This window comes from Oxyura jamaicensis, chromosome 2 (genome assembly GCF_011077185.1).
Source record: "Oxyura jamaicensis isolate SHBP4307 breed ruddy duck chromosome 2, BPBGC_Ojam_1.0, whole genome shotgun sequence".
Lineage (NCBI taxonomy): Eukaryota > Metazoa > Chordata > Aves > Anseriformes > Anatidae > Oxyura > Oxyura jamaicensis.
The window spans coordinates 84,917,228-84,930,548 of NC_048894.1; the positions used below are offsets into that span (position 1 = coordinate 84,917,228).

The 13,321-nt window shown below is 35.0% G+C and overlaps 1 protein-coding gene across 2 annotated transcripts in view; it reads right to left on the reverse strand.

The window, feature by feature from the left end:
- Window positions 1-13,321, reverse strand: part of ADCY2 (adenylate cyclase 2) — a 205,666-nt gene that overhangs the window by 50,654 nt on the left and 141,691 nt on the right. Inside the window, exons 12-14 of one of the 2 annotated variants that reach the window (XM_035319663.1) lie at window positions 12,903-12,983; window positions 7,942-8,011; window positions 4,838-4,935 (exon numbers count right to left, since the gene is read on the reverse strand). In XM_035319663.1, the coding sequence (XP_035175554.1) occupies window positions 4,838-4,935; window positions 7,942-8,011; window positions 12,903-12,983 (249 nt within the window). The remainder of the gene's footprint in view (window positions 1-4,837; window positions 4,936-7,941; window positions 8,012-12,902; window positions 12,984-13,321) is intronic. The other variant, XM_035319664.1, reaches the window with a different exon arrangement.

Here is a 13,321-nt window from a genome sequence, read left to right on the forward strand (position 1 = left end):
AACTGTTCCTGCATTTCAAACTACTGCTATGCTTTCTTTGATGCAAAGGATACTGAAAAGGAAGTTGCACACCTTAGGAAATGATTCGGCCCAAGAACGGGCTTGTGAGCTGTTTGGAGTGCATCCTTGTAGAAGGCAAGAAGATGTTACTGAGAGAAATTTGAGACCAAAGGAAATAAAATTAACACATAAGCTTATGCAGAGTACTGAATCCTGGGGCAACAGACAAGAACAGGAGTCTTTGTAGCTGTTTTAAATGAATTGTCACTGGTTGATGTTAGCAGGGTGGCACAAGAAAAAAAACACATGGCAAGGTGAACTAGACTCTTAATTATTGGGACAAAGAAAAGGACTGAGGACAGGGAGAAGGAAAAATGGTGGCTTAGAATCCAGAGAGGTGAGTACAAGTTAAAAATAGTTGTAAGCTTTTTTGCTCCCCACATCCCCTTCTTTTCTGAGAACAGCAGGACTTGTGTTTCATTTGGGCTGAACTGAAAGAGTTCATGTTGCTCCTAGAAGGAGTGACATGGGATGAAGATGTTATAATGGGAAGCAAAACACTAAAAATTAAGTATAAATAAGCCTATATTCAGAAAGTGCACCAACAAGCACTTACTTTTTCTCACTGGAATATTACAAAAACTGTACAGGTTTTTACAGTAAACTAATCTTGCCTTTATTGTGCAGAGTCATCATATGAAGTCACCAAATGCGTTGCATTGACAGAGGTAGGTGAACTACTTTGTCAGAAGAGTACTTGGGATCCCATAACTCTGTTGATTTTTCACCTGCTTCTTCTTATGTTCCAAGGAATGCCCTCATTTCTGAAAGGACTGTTCTCTACACCTTGCTGGAACATTTGGGACAAGCCTTGACAATAACCTACTGCGGGACAGAGTCTAAAATTGGGGAAGTCACAGAAGACCTTCCGAGGCTTTAGATAGTTCCAAGTCTAAGTAATTTATTATCTTTCCATATTTTTCTGGTTTCATCAGTACAAATCTGTTTTGAATAATTAATTTTTATGAGACAGTATGAGATTGGAAAAAAAAATGTAATTACACATACTTATCTCTCTTATTGGTAACATTTTTATTGAAAAATAAAGATTCATTATGAAGATATTGAAAAATTGAGAAGAGAATGTATTCTTTCTACACTTCTGTAACCTTCAGGAAAATATGTGACCTATTCTACGTGAACCTTACCAGGACATAACAAATTTCCTTAGCTTCCCCTGAAATTAACATTCACGTTTCCAACTGTTTGACCATAAATTCTCTTGAGGTGATAGAATCATAATGAAGCAATTACTACAAATGACAATTATACAAGACAGTAATGATTTCAGACTTTTTTTGGTGTCTAAGAGTAGCCATTTCTTTTTTGATTTGGCTGATGCCCTTGATGACTATGCAGACTAACTATGACTATGCAGACTAACAATGACTATGCAGACTAACTGCACGACCATTTCTTTATTAATAAAAAATCATAAGTGAACTTCATTTGTTTTTGTTTGCCCATTTTTTTTTTTTTTTTTAATCAGATACAGCAGAAATAGCCAGTGATGGTGTCTTTTTTTTCTTTTATAATGTCTCAAATTTTACACATCTGCCTTCAGATGAAGATTATAAGTACCTCCTTTTCTCTCAAGAAATTCATTTGTGTCTGATTGGAAATACCATATTAAGGCCTAACCATCTTCCAGGGCTTGAACAAAGTGACTGTTAGCTTGGAATGATTCAGGACAAAGGGACATAATTTCCTGAAAATAGCAACTTGGAAAGAACCTTAATAGCAACTTGGAAAGAACCTTATATGTTGACCCAAACAAAATCCCTACTCAAATAGCACAAGTATCTACTGGTCAATAGAAAGGTATTTCCATCAGTTTAGCAGTCTGAATTTCAAAAAACAACACTATCAATTTCACGTCAGTTGACTCTTTCTCCTCTTTCTCTTAATAAAGAAGTAGGTATTCTCGTGAATTAACAGAGATAATTTCTGTCACCTGATAAGCAAAGGAGGCTAATAAGCCACCAAAGGCCTGTTCTGAGGAAATGTAATGATCAAGATCTGTGGTCACTGTATCATGATAAAGACTCCTTACAACACTTTTTAGCCCAAGACACTGTTTCTTGCTTAAATTTACATTTCCTACTTTTTGTAAAGTTTTTTTATGAAAATACCAGATCAGTCTCTAGGCCCCAGGAAAAAATAAAATATTAATAATTTCAGCCTTGCAATAAATGTCTCATGATCTTGGAGGTATTACTTATGCATTTGCAACCTCCTGGATGTAACTCACCATAAAGTATCTCCAAATCAACTTTAAAGCAGCAGGTGGTGTACCTGAACAGAAATCAATAATATTACACTGCTGCAAAACCAGATTAATGGAATAGTGGATCGATAAAACCCAATGACAGAAGCAGTTTTTTCTCTCTGTCTTCATTAAATCACCATTTAAAAATTCAGAGAATTTTTAGAAGAAAAAGGCTGAACAGAACTTTAAACTAAACTATAATGTATTATGTTTTTTGTTTGTTTGTTTGTTTTGGTTTGGTTTTGTTTGTTTGTTTGTTTGCTTGGTTGTTTGCTTTTCTTCTCCTTCCTGGAAGGAAATTATGTTTGTGGCACTTGAGTCCATTTGATTTAAGTTATATTTGTGATGCCTGTGTACAACATTTTTTTTCAATTGAAGAACCCCAAATTGTCACAAGAGTTGCTAACTGCCTAGCATTTGCTCCTGGTGTTAATATTGCTTCTTAATTACAAACGAGTAGATAGCCACATGAGTTCCTGGTTTAAAGCTGTGCAATAATGCAGAAAAAAAAAAAGGTCTACATCTAATTTTTATATGATTTTTAAAATAAAGGTTGAAAGTGGGAAAAAAGGCAAAAGTATTATTTTCATTACACTACGGAATGCTTTCATAAGACAATAAATAAATACACTCCAATAAGCAACTCAGGTAAAATTATACTGAAGATAATTTTACTTTCCAAAAATACACTTATGTACACCAGTGATTTTTTTTTTTTAATTTGCAACACCCCCAGAGTTTTTCCACAGAGTTGCAGATGCCCATATAATACCTTGCTTTTCTGAGTTCCATTTCTGTGTCTTTTAAATTAACTCGCAGAGCCCTTAAAGCTGAACACCATTTGTGTTGGTAATATCTAATTTTACACTCTCACTTTTACAATTTAATAAGCAGAACTATGAAAGGACCAAAATTAATTTACATTTTGGTAATGAAAATAATAAATCATATGTATCTTTTGCCCTGATGTTAAAAAAAGATAATGTAATATGCTTTTACAAGTTGGAGGACACTATCCTTAGTTGAATATAGTTCCCAAGTGTTCACTAATTTCAAGTATCTGATACATTTTAATGAGCTACACAATTGGTCCAAGAGACTTAATAAGGATACAGTAAAATGAGCATCTAACTATATATATGAAAGGTAATAAAACTAAATTCATTTTCATGACTGAAATCAAAACATTAAAAACAGTCATAAGCCATAATGGGAAGGCACTAGTTAAATCCAAGTTTAATTTTTGTTGTATCACTAATGAAAAAGTTCCCTGAGTAAATTCCTGTACTAATCAAAATACAGCAAGAGCTTGTAAAATACCTTCACTGTGCAAAAGGACAAATGAAATTAGTCATCAACTTTAATTTCTTATTTTGTGGTAACAATGCCTTAAGTCAGACTGAACCATGTACAGGATACTGCTGAGCTCTCGTGTCTACGAGACATTAGAAACTAGTTGGGAAAACCTTTGCAAAGAAAACACTATAACATCTGAAGAGAAGTCTGTAAAACTTTATACATGTTATAAAACAAGTCTGCAGTATGAAAAGTCAATTTATGATGACCTCATTGTTCCTTCTGGCTTTGAATTCACATATAAGTACTACAACACGAGACTAGTCAATCAATTGATGTTGTAAAAACTACTCCCAAAAGCACTACATAGGAGAAAATACTAGGTCTGGAGAAGTACTGTATCACAGAGAAAATACAGTGTTGGCTTTGGAAGCAATTGCTATAAAACTAATATCAACTGCCCATTATGTAAACAATCAACAGCAAAATTCCATTTTAGGAGTTTAATAATATCTTATTTATTGGAACTGTCTTCAATTTTTCTCAGACTTTCTAGAATATGCACAGATAGAAAGAACATTTATTTAAAGCTGATTTATATGTGCAAGTATAAAGTAGCTCACAATTTTTTCCCATCATCTCATACAAATAAATTCTGATGGCAATAATTATTCAATTGATTATATTTAGTTTTAAAAAGAGACACTTTACCAATAGTAATGCAGTTTGTATGCAGAATTGAGGAGTATCATCACAGTAATATGTTAGACACAACTAATTAATCACAGTCCCAGTTCTGCAATCCATTTCATTCCCCTTTTAAGTCTAATACTCTTATTTTACATATACTTGTAGTCTCACAGACTTATAGTTTGTTTTACATTTTTGCACATATGAATTTCATTACTCTCATGATCACACATTTTTAAATGCAAAGAGAAAAACTAAAATCAGTGAAGATTTGACACCAACATTTGGGCACTAAGCTATGACGGTGTTTAAAATTAGAAACAAGCATAAAATTGAACATGGCCTAAAATCCTCAACTTTCTCTGTACAACATCATTTCCATGAATTGACCTCTGTCATCTGACAATTCAAAAATGTTTTACTTACTTATACATATATATATATATATAATATATATTCTATATATTTTTACTTTAATAACCAAATAAGCATAGGAATGAATACATGTTAAATACCACTTACTTTGGCAATACCAGAATCTGTACAACAAAAATGCAGAAGAATATGAGACAGGCACAAGTCACATAATACTTAAATGCAGGCAGAGTAGTTGCTCTATACTGGAAAAAGAATGAGTAAATGTTAAGAACACAATTTCCAAAGCAGATAAAACATCACCCAACTGAAATTCCAGTTTAAAGATGCACATATGCATAAGCTGTTTTTAGCAACAGCAAATTTCATGTTGTTCAATGACTATCATATCCACTTACACAGGGGCAAGGATTACCATGCATAGTAGTGAATCCTCTCATCTCTTGAAGGACAGCTTATATAGCCACATGAAATGGTTTGGTCTTGTCCCTTCTCAGGGGAATTTGAGAACTATCTCAAATTCATCATAAAAAAATAATTTAAAAATAAAAGTGAAAACACTTTTATTTTAAGAATGGCTGACCATGCTTACACAATTTCTCAGTCATTAATTCCCCAAATTGTTTTTCATTTATTAGTAAATACGAATGGGCTGAAGCAGTTGTAAGAAACTGGAACTGTCATTTATACAGGAAACTTCTGAGAACATGAAGCAACAAAGTGTAAACTGCTACAGATTTGTACAACATTTATTTTTCCAACAGTAGAGCTAGCAATCATACTGATATTTAATGAGGTTATGTTATTACTTCAATTAAAATATTTTATCTCTGTGTTAAAAGGCCTTATATGTCCACTAATAGTAGTAAACACTTCATATCATTGGGACAGAGTAGGTTTAATCTGTTTTGTCATGACAGAAAAAAAATATTTATGAATCTCTAATTAGCATGTCTGGAAATATAAAAATTAACCAATGAAATATTTATTAGAAGAGTTGAGTTGTTCTGTTATTTGAGACAGATATGTCTAAGATTGAAACCAACAAAGTACTTGAAATGACCAAAGCACTGGGTCTAGCGAAGTTACTTACCCTACTGAAGTTTTTTCAAAGTCTAAGAGTCTAAGATTTGATTATTTAAAAAAAAAAATGCATATCAAAGATTATTTTCACAAATTGCTCAACACACAAATCTCATAAAACAGAATGTGTGTGAGCTGTGCTTTCTAACTGCAAGCATGCAGCTGTGTCTTTGAGCTTAGTGCCAAGTTCTGCCCTTCAAACTGGCACACTGAACTTTATATGAACATGAAGAAGTTCAGGTTAGTAACCCAACAGCTCTTTTTCAGTTTTGAATTCTGTGAGAAATTAGAAGTAATTCTTGCTGTATACCTAACTGATTTCCAAGGCACCGATATGACTGTGCTTGATGGGTATGCTTGCAGAAGCTTCGTTGTTCCTCCTATGGAGTATGTTTGTTATATCATGGTCTCTTCCAAAAGTTTTGGACCTTGAGTTGCTGCTAAAATCTCAAAAAATTCCAACAGACTTGTAAACTCATTTCACACTTCTGCAGACATTTCCCAACAAAGTCAGGCAACTCACTCCTTAGGTTAAATAATTATTTTTCTTTATTACCTTGCTGTACTTTCAGGTCATGCAGGGCCTGAAAAGTTGCTGTTTAAATCAAAATCAAGCTTCCTACTGAGTTCTTTAAAGTCAAGATTGGACTAGTGAGTCATTAAAAGGCAGTGAAGAAAGATCTTAAAAAGCCATATCTGAAAAGAACAATTAGTTCTGTGTCACACCATAGCATTCTACAGTCAAAAAGAGATTAGACTCCTACAGGGAGCATCTATATAGCCAAATAACTTAGTTTTCTGATTTTCTCCCAAGTCCTGATTCCCTCATTGTCTGAAGTGGTTTGCTCTGAAGTTCTACTTCAGAATTAATCAGTTAGTACTGTCCACATTGAAATCTGAATGCGCTCCCAGGCACACCTTTGATCCACTCAGTGCACTCTCTCTAAATGCTGGGTGAGACCATACGAGGTCTTGCCTCTTCTCTGTTATGCCACCTCTATACAGCCTCAACAAGCCTTGAAAGTTTTATCACCAGAAGGCATTGCCAAGGTCATACAACACACACCTTTGGCAGCCTGCCATAAGAACTCTATTCTGCTGAGCTGTGAAAGAACATGAAAATTATTTCGAATGCTTTGAACTGAAAGACACCTGCAAAAATGATTAATTATGTCTTTGGAACATATGTGGGACCCAGAGGATGCTTGCACCTATGTTATGCAGTATAAATGCAGTATGGCAATGCTTCCCCTACCACGCTCTTACCAGGTTCACTCATTTATACAGCCAGATGTCGTCAAACTTACCTCTTTCCTGAAGGACACCATAACTGTTTTGCTATCTGCTGTCCTATGCTTATTGGGAAGGGGAAAAATGGAACTCTCTAGTCTTCCTGCTGAAAATGTGTCAGCATGTTGAAACACACTCAAACTCCACAAGGCCATAAAACAACAAGAAGAAAAGGCCTGACTTCCTAGACTAGTGGTCACAACAGTCACCTAAAGTGGAGGAAACTTTCATTTTGACCATTACTTCGAGGACTGCAAACAGTACCATTTACCTCACCTGCACATACGTCTCAAATGTTTTATAAAACATATTAGTCATAAGAATGTTCAGTGTGTTGCATCCAAGACAGTTAGGCATTTTTCTTAAATAACATTTGTGGTATTGTTTCCCTGGAATGACTGTGAGCATCAAGTGCGTATGAAGAAAACTAATGATAAATTGAAATTATGGCAAAACTGTCATTACTAGAGGTGTAGTCTTTGAGACATGGCAAAAGGAAAAAAATAGAAATGGTGGAGTTTGATAAATGCCTTTTGAGTATGTAGGTAATAAGAATTCTTTGCTCCAGTTACATCAAATCTAGATCATCAAACCTCCTCCCACCTCTATGTGTACCACTTCTGAAAATTTCAATAAATTCTCATGAACTGCAGAGCACTACCAAAATTGCCCTGCAACAGGAAAGCAGTGTATAATATCATAGTCAAAACATTTCCACTGCAAATGAGGTAGATTATTAGTTGTAAGTTTTAAGCAGTTCTCACTGCAGGGGAGGTGCTGTGGCCATGGCTCTGTATTACAAAAGCAAGGTATACAGGCCTCACTTAGGATCAGGAAAAGATGGAACCCATTGTGAACTTGCAGTGAAAATAACTTACTTCTTTTTCCAGAGTCTTATTGTAGAAAAGAAGTGATATTCTTTGAATGTCTTCAGATTTAAGCCACTGCCTAGAAAAGAAAATATAAAACATCATAATTGATACAAGAATGAAATAGTCCTGTCTTTTTATATCACTGAAATGCAGTAAAACAAGAAAATAACTTTGAAGAAAGCAAGTTCTTAAGTCTTGCAACTTATATGGTGAATTGCACTGGCAGTAGAAAAGGATACTACAAATCTCCACTCTATTTCAATTTCTATTGTTAATGTACATATTAAACAAAAGTTCAGATGAGCCATTTTTCTGTGGATCACTCCTAAAGACAATCAAGGGAGACATTTACATGATATAATTCTCACATTGACATTCCACTCATGTCCATAATACCGTAGTACTACAACACACAGAAGAGAACCTGAGATAAAAAGAAATCCTTCACAAGTTACCTATAAAAAGGATATTGTTACAATAAGCAAAAATGGCAGGCAAATTATACTCTTATTTGAAAAGAAAAAATAAAAATCGCTATTAAGGAAAGGTGGAGTGATTTTGTCTTTGAGCTGTATTAGTCTCTGGACTATGACCATGTACTCTAGAGGTAGATTTTGACCTTTTTACTGATTATAAGGACTTCTTCCCTGCTCAAAGATGAGAAATACAGAATAGAACAAGTACTTGCAGTGAAATAACAAAGCTATTTTAAAAGGAGTGAATCTTGACAAAAGCTTGATATAACTTTTAGAAAATCAAACGTTCTAATATGAAAGTCCACATTTATCTTAATGGACACTTGAAAAGAAACAGAATATTAAAATTTCAAGAGGTTATGTTGCTTGAACCTCAAGGGGGCTAGACAAAGTTGAGAAAATTATTTAAACACACTACTTCTGTGAACTTACAATATTTCAGCTTGAACACTAATAGCTGGACTTGAGATTTTTTTGCAACCTTTCCAGCAATAACTTTAAATTAGACTCTAAACTAGTATTGTAGCTAATGCCTTCTAAATAAAAGGGAATGTCTCATTTGAGAGAATGCAATGGAGATAAATAGCAGCAATGAACCACAATGGAAAATATTCTGAACTAGAATCTCAGGAGAACAGGAGTGGAGAAAGTGGGGTGTAAGCTATTAGCTTTGACTTGTGAATTCTAAAATATTCATTTCCTTGCCTGTTCCTATGCAATCAGTTTCAATATAAAAAGGTGAAAACATCTTCAGTACTAGATACGCTTAATTCAAAAATATATTTCCCAGTTTGATCTGAAATGGCTCACATTTATGTCTGATTGTAGCTAGGATTCTGAGAAAAAACAGGTAGGACAGGCTGTTGCACATATAGCAACATTTTGTTGGGGTCCAGATGTAATCTTCTGCAGAAAAAAAATCAGTGTTTTTGGTAAACTATGAAAAATAAGTGCAGGTCTTCTCTATTTATTTATATATATATATATTTTAAAAAGTAGCCCCTTTATCCGAATTGTTTACTAATTTCGCTTTTTTTTTTTTTTTTCTTAAGGTATCTGATAGGCAGGTTGATTTTATTACCATTTGCACATTACTAAAATGTTCTGTCTGCAGAGCTGCTCCCAAAAGCCTAATGTGATCTGTACATGTTTGATCACACATGAAGTCACAAATGCCATTTAGAGCAAATGCTGCCTCATACTCCCCATTATAAGCTCACATTTTCAGGAACTTTTATTTCTAAAAAGCTCAGTAGATCTCTACTGGTTTTACCTTTATTAAAGCAGTTATAGGAATTTCTAGGAAGTTGTAGTAACTCCTTATTTTAGCTCTGGAACTTCAATTTTTCATGTGGAAGGTGGCCCTGAGGTCATAGCTGCGTCCTGTATTGCTTTTGTGAAAAAAAAGCCAATATTTGACCATCCGACTTTTGAAAAATCTCAATTTCACAAACACTCAGCAGCTATTTCTCACTTCACTAGGAACATAAAAAAGTTTTCAGCATCTTTCACTTTCAACAAACATGTTCCACCTTTTCTCAATCCACCTCACAGCCAGACTTCAAATATGCCGTTTCTAAAGGGACTGAGGGACTGCATGCTCAGTTTCCTTATCACCACTACTCTCAGCTGGCTTTATAGCAGGCACCAGAAATGAAAGAAAAAGACCCATCTATCCATATTGACAAACTTTTGTTTACAGCAGAATCTCCAGGAACCATGAAGAAAGAAGAAGAAACATGCCATCTACCACAGAAGGGTGAGCAAGACTCAGAGAAAAGGCTCTGTGGGATTGAAAGCAAGTAAGTAGTCAAAGGAACAGCCAGAAGACAGGGAAAGCAGAAGGATTCAGCACAGACAACAGCACAGACAATTGGAAGTGGAGGATAAGCACAGTAGAGGAAGCAGAAGATAAGGGCTTTTTGGCATAGAAACAAGGTTTGCAAAATTCTGCCTACTGCCTGACTCCCTGATGAGCATAAACGGTACCAAAGTATCTACAGGTATGTTGGGATATGCCACCTGGGAAGCTAAATATCAAATTTGTTTTCAGATTATTTTGCAGTTCAAGAATCAACACAGACAGACACCTGACTTCTACCCATATCCACAGGGGCACCTGGTTAGGCCCTTGTCTGGTAGACAATGTGTGTGCAGACCACAGCAGCCATTGTGACTTAGACAAAAAATAGAGAATGTGTCTCTTTAACAAAGTAACCTACTTATCAAAGAGCAAAATAACTTTCATTCATCTACCTCTAGGAATATATTTAGATTCCTGTCTCTCCACCACACATTCTGCAAAAATCCCCTAACCACCAAGGTGGCATAACTAGGGCTACTCAACCCTTCCTGTGCAGGACGCACACTTCACAGCCATGAACACTATGTTCAAGGTGTTGGGAAAAGAAACACTGGAGAAGTGTGATGTTACACCCTTATGGCTAAGGCACTCAGCTGACAGAGTATATCTTCAGTACTAACCGTTTAACAACTGGGCAAGCAATTACCAAAGACCCACATATTATGACCATTCTCTTATGACAGTTACTTTTGCCAGAGGGCAAAGAACCATGATGGGGATGAAAGAGTCAGACCTTGCTGATAGCCCAGGATCAAAGAAACAATGGCTCTGTACTATAAATGTTTGTTTTTAAATTATTTTATGCATTTTCCTAATTAAAAATAAAAACTCAAGATTAAAAGGATAGTAGTTTTAATATCATATTTTATGTGCTATAATGTTTTTCTTCTTTCAGCCATAGACCCATGTGTTATACAATCCAAAATTCACACTTAAAAACACATAAAAATACCAGTGGCCTCACAGATTTTCTTGAATGTTTGCTTTTTGATTTACAAAAAGCAAAAGGTTTAGCTTCACAACCACTCCTGTAGTTTAGTTGATAATAGTATTTTCATTTTACAGCAGAGAAACAAGTACAAAAGAAGCAAAATTACAAAACAAAAAAGTGATTAGTTTCATGTCCCAGCTATACGACATTTTTATCTTTTTTTTTTTTTTTTCTGAGTACTTAGCATTTATGAAGTTAAAATATTATTTAATTAACTTGCTGCTTGGGAAATAAACACTTTTGATTTTTTTTTTCACATACCCAATCAAATAATCTAGCTTAAGTGATTCATTCTTCAAATTAATAGAGAGGGAGGTAGATAATTCAGTTTTGGAAGGTGGCATTCAGCCTCTCTGATATGTAAGATCATTCCTTACCTGATTGCAGTTCCCCATGTAATTCACAATAGAACTGAAACTTTTGCAGCAATTAGTTTTATCACACAAACCTCTTTTATCCTTTCAGTTTCTCTGAATTTTATGTACTAATTAGGTAAGATATAGATTCTCTGAGATAAAAGATGGTTTGATTATAACAGAATCACAGAAGTGTTGAGGTTGGAAGGGACCTCTGGAGGTCATCTGGTCCAACCCCCCTGCTCAAGCAGTGCTACCCTATAGCAGGTTGCCCAAGGAATGACTGGTTTCTCCTAATGCATACATACAAGATATTTTACTTTTGACATCAGACCTTCATTTTAAAGCCCAATTACCAGAGGAAGTGTACCTAAAGACATAGAAAAGCTGCCAAAAGTTGTACAGCTGTTTTAGGCAAGTATAGCATAATCAAAAGGCCTTGCCTATGAGATGACCTTCTCTCTTTCACTGTAGTCTTTGTATGACCTATAACTATCAATACCATTTTCTATGACACAAACATTTAATAATTAGGTATGTATTCAGCTAATTAGGATTCTGAGTAACAGAAATAGGGGGAAACATGCATTCATCATAATTATTATCCACATTTTTGAAGAACAATTCCCTTATTTCATCAGACAAAGAAAAGAAACCTATTTATTTTGGACTGTTATTGATTTTTCTCTCAGTCTTATCTATTTGCTAGCAGAGAACATCAATACCACCTCCAACACTTCCTATGACAAAGAAGCAATACATGCCACGTTGCCTCCCCCAACAATTTCAATATGCCATCAAGCACAGCCTTATCTAAGAAATCAACCAAGCAGCTGAAGCAAAGATATTAAACTCAAAGTTTAGGGAAAGTTTCTAATTCTGCGGAGATGTTTCTGTGACAATTGTGAAGCATCAATTTTCACATCACTCTGATTCTTGAGCCAGCTACTTTTTGTGTCTTAATTTCACCTCTCTCATATGAGTAGAGTCACAGCTATGAGTGTACAGATATGTATAGTTATGGAACCAAAAATCCCTTTGCCATGAAAATCAAGGCAAGACAAAACTCTAGTCACACCATGGTTCATAGGTAACGTGAACCCATTTAGCATAAAGTGTTACTGTACAGCCTATCTTCACAATTTGCAGAACTTCCTATCCCAGTAGCAGTGCTACCTTTACTGTTTCAGAACACTGTGTGTGCTTGGGAGGGCAAAATAGCAAACACTACCCTCTATTACAGATGTATGTGAAGGAGACAACAGAGGATACAAACATACTTTTGAGCATTGATTCCATCAATGGCCTGAATCATCCTCTCATTCAGCTCCTCCTCAAACCTTCTTTTCTGTGATTTTGTCCTGAAATGAAAAATGTGGGAATTTACTTAGGAAAATCATTACATTGTTAATAAACATTAAATTTAAGGAATGGAGTGATAAATTTGTATCATTTCTGTTAAACAATGTTAGTTTCCATAGGCTTCAGACACACTGAGCCTCATAACAAGCTCTTGACAAAACAGCATAAGCTAATGCTCTGTGTCCATCCTCATTCCTGTCCCCATTCCCCTCAAAAAAAAAAAAAAAAAAAAAAAATCTAGAGAATAGCTATTAGGGAGCACTTAAACTACTACAACAAAACTTCTAACTTCTTCAAAAAAAAAGTGGGCAGTTCAGGATATTCTGGTTGAGGGAAA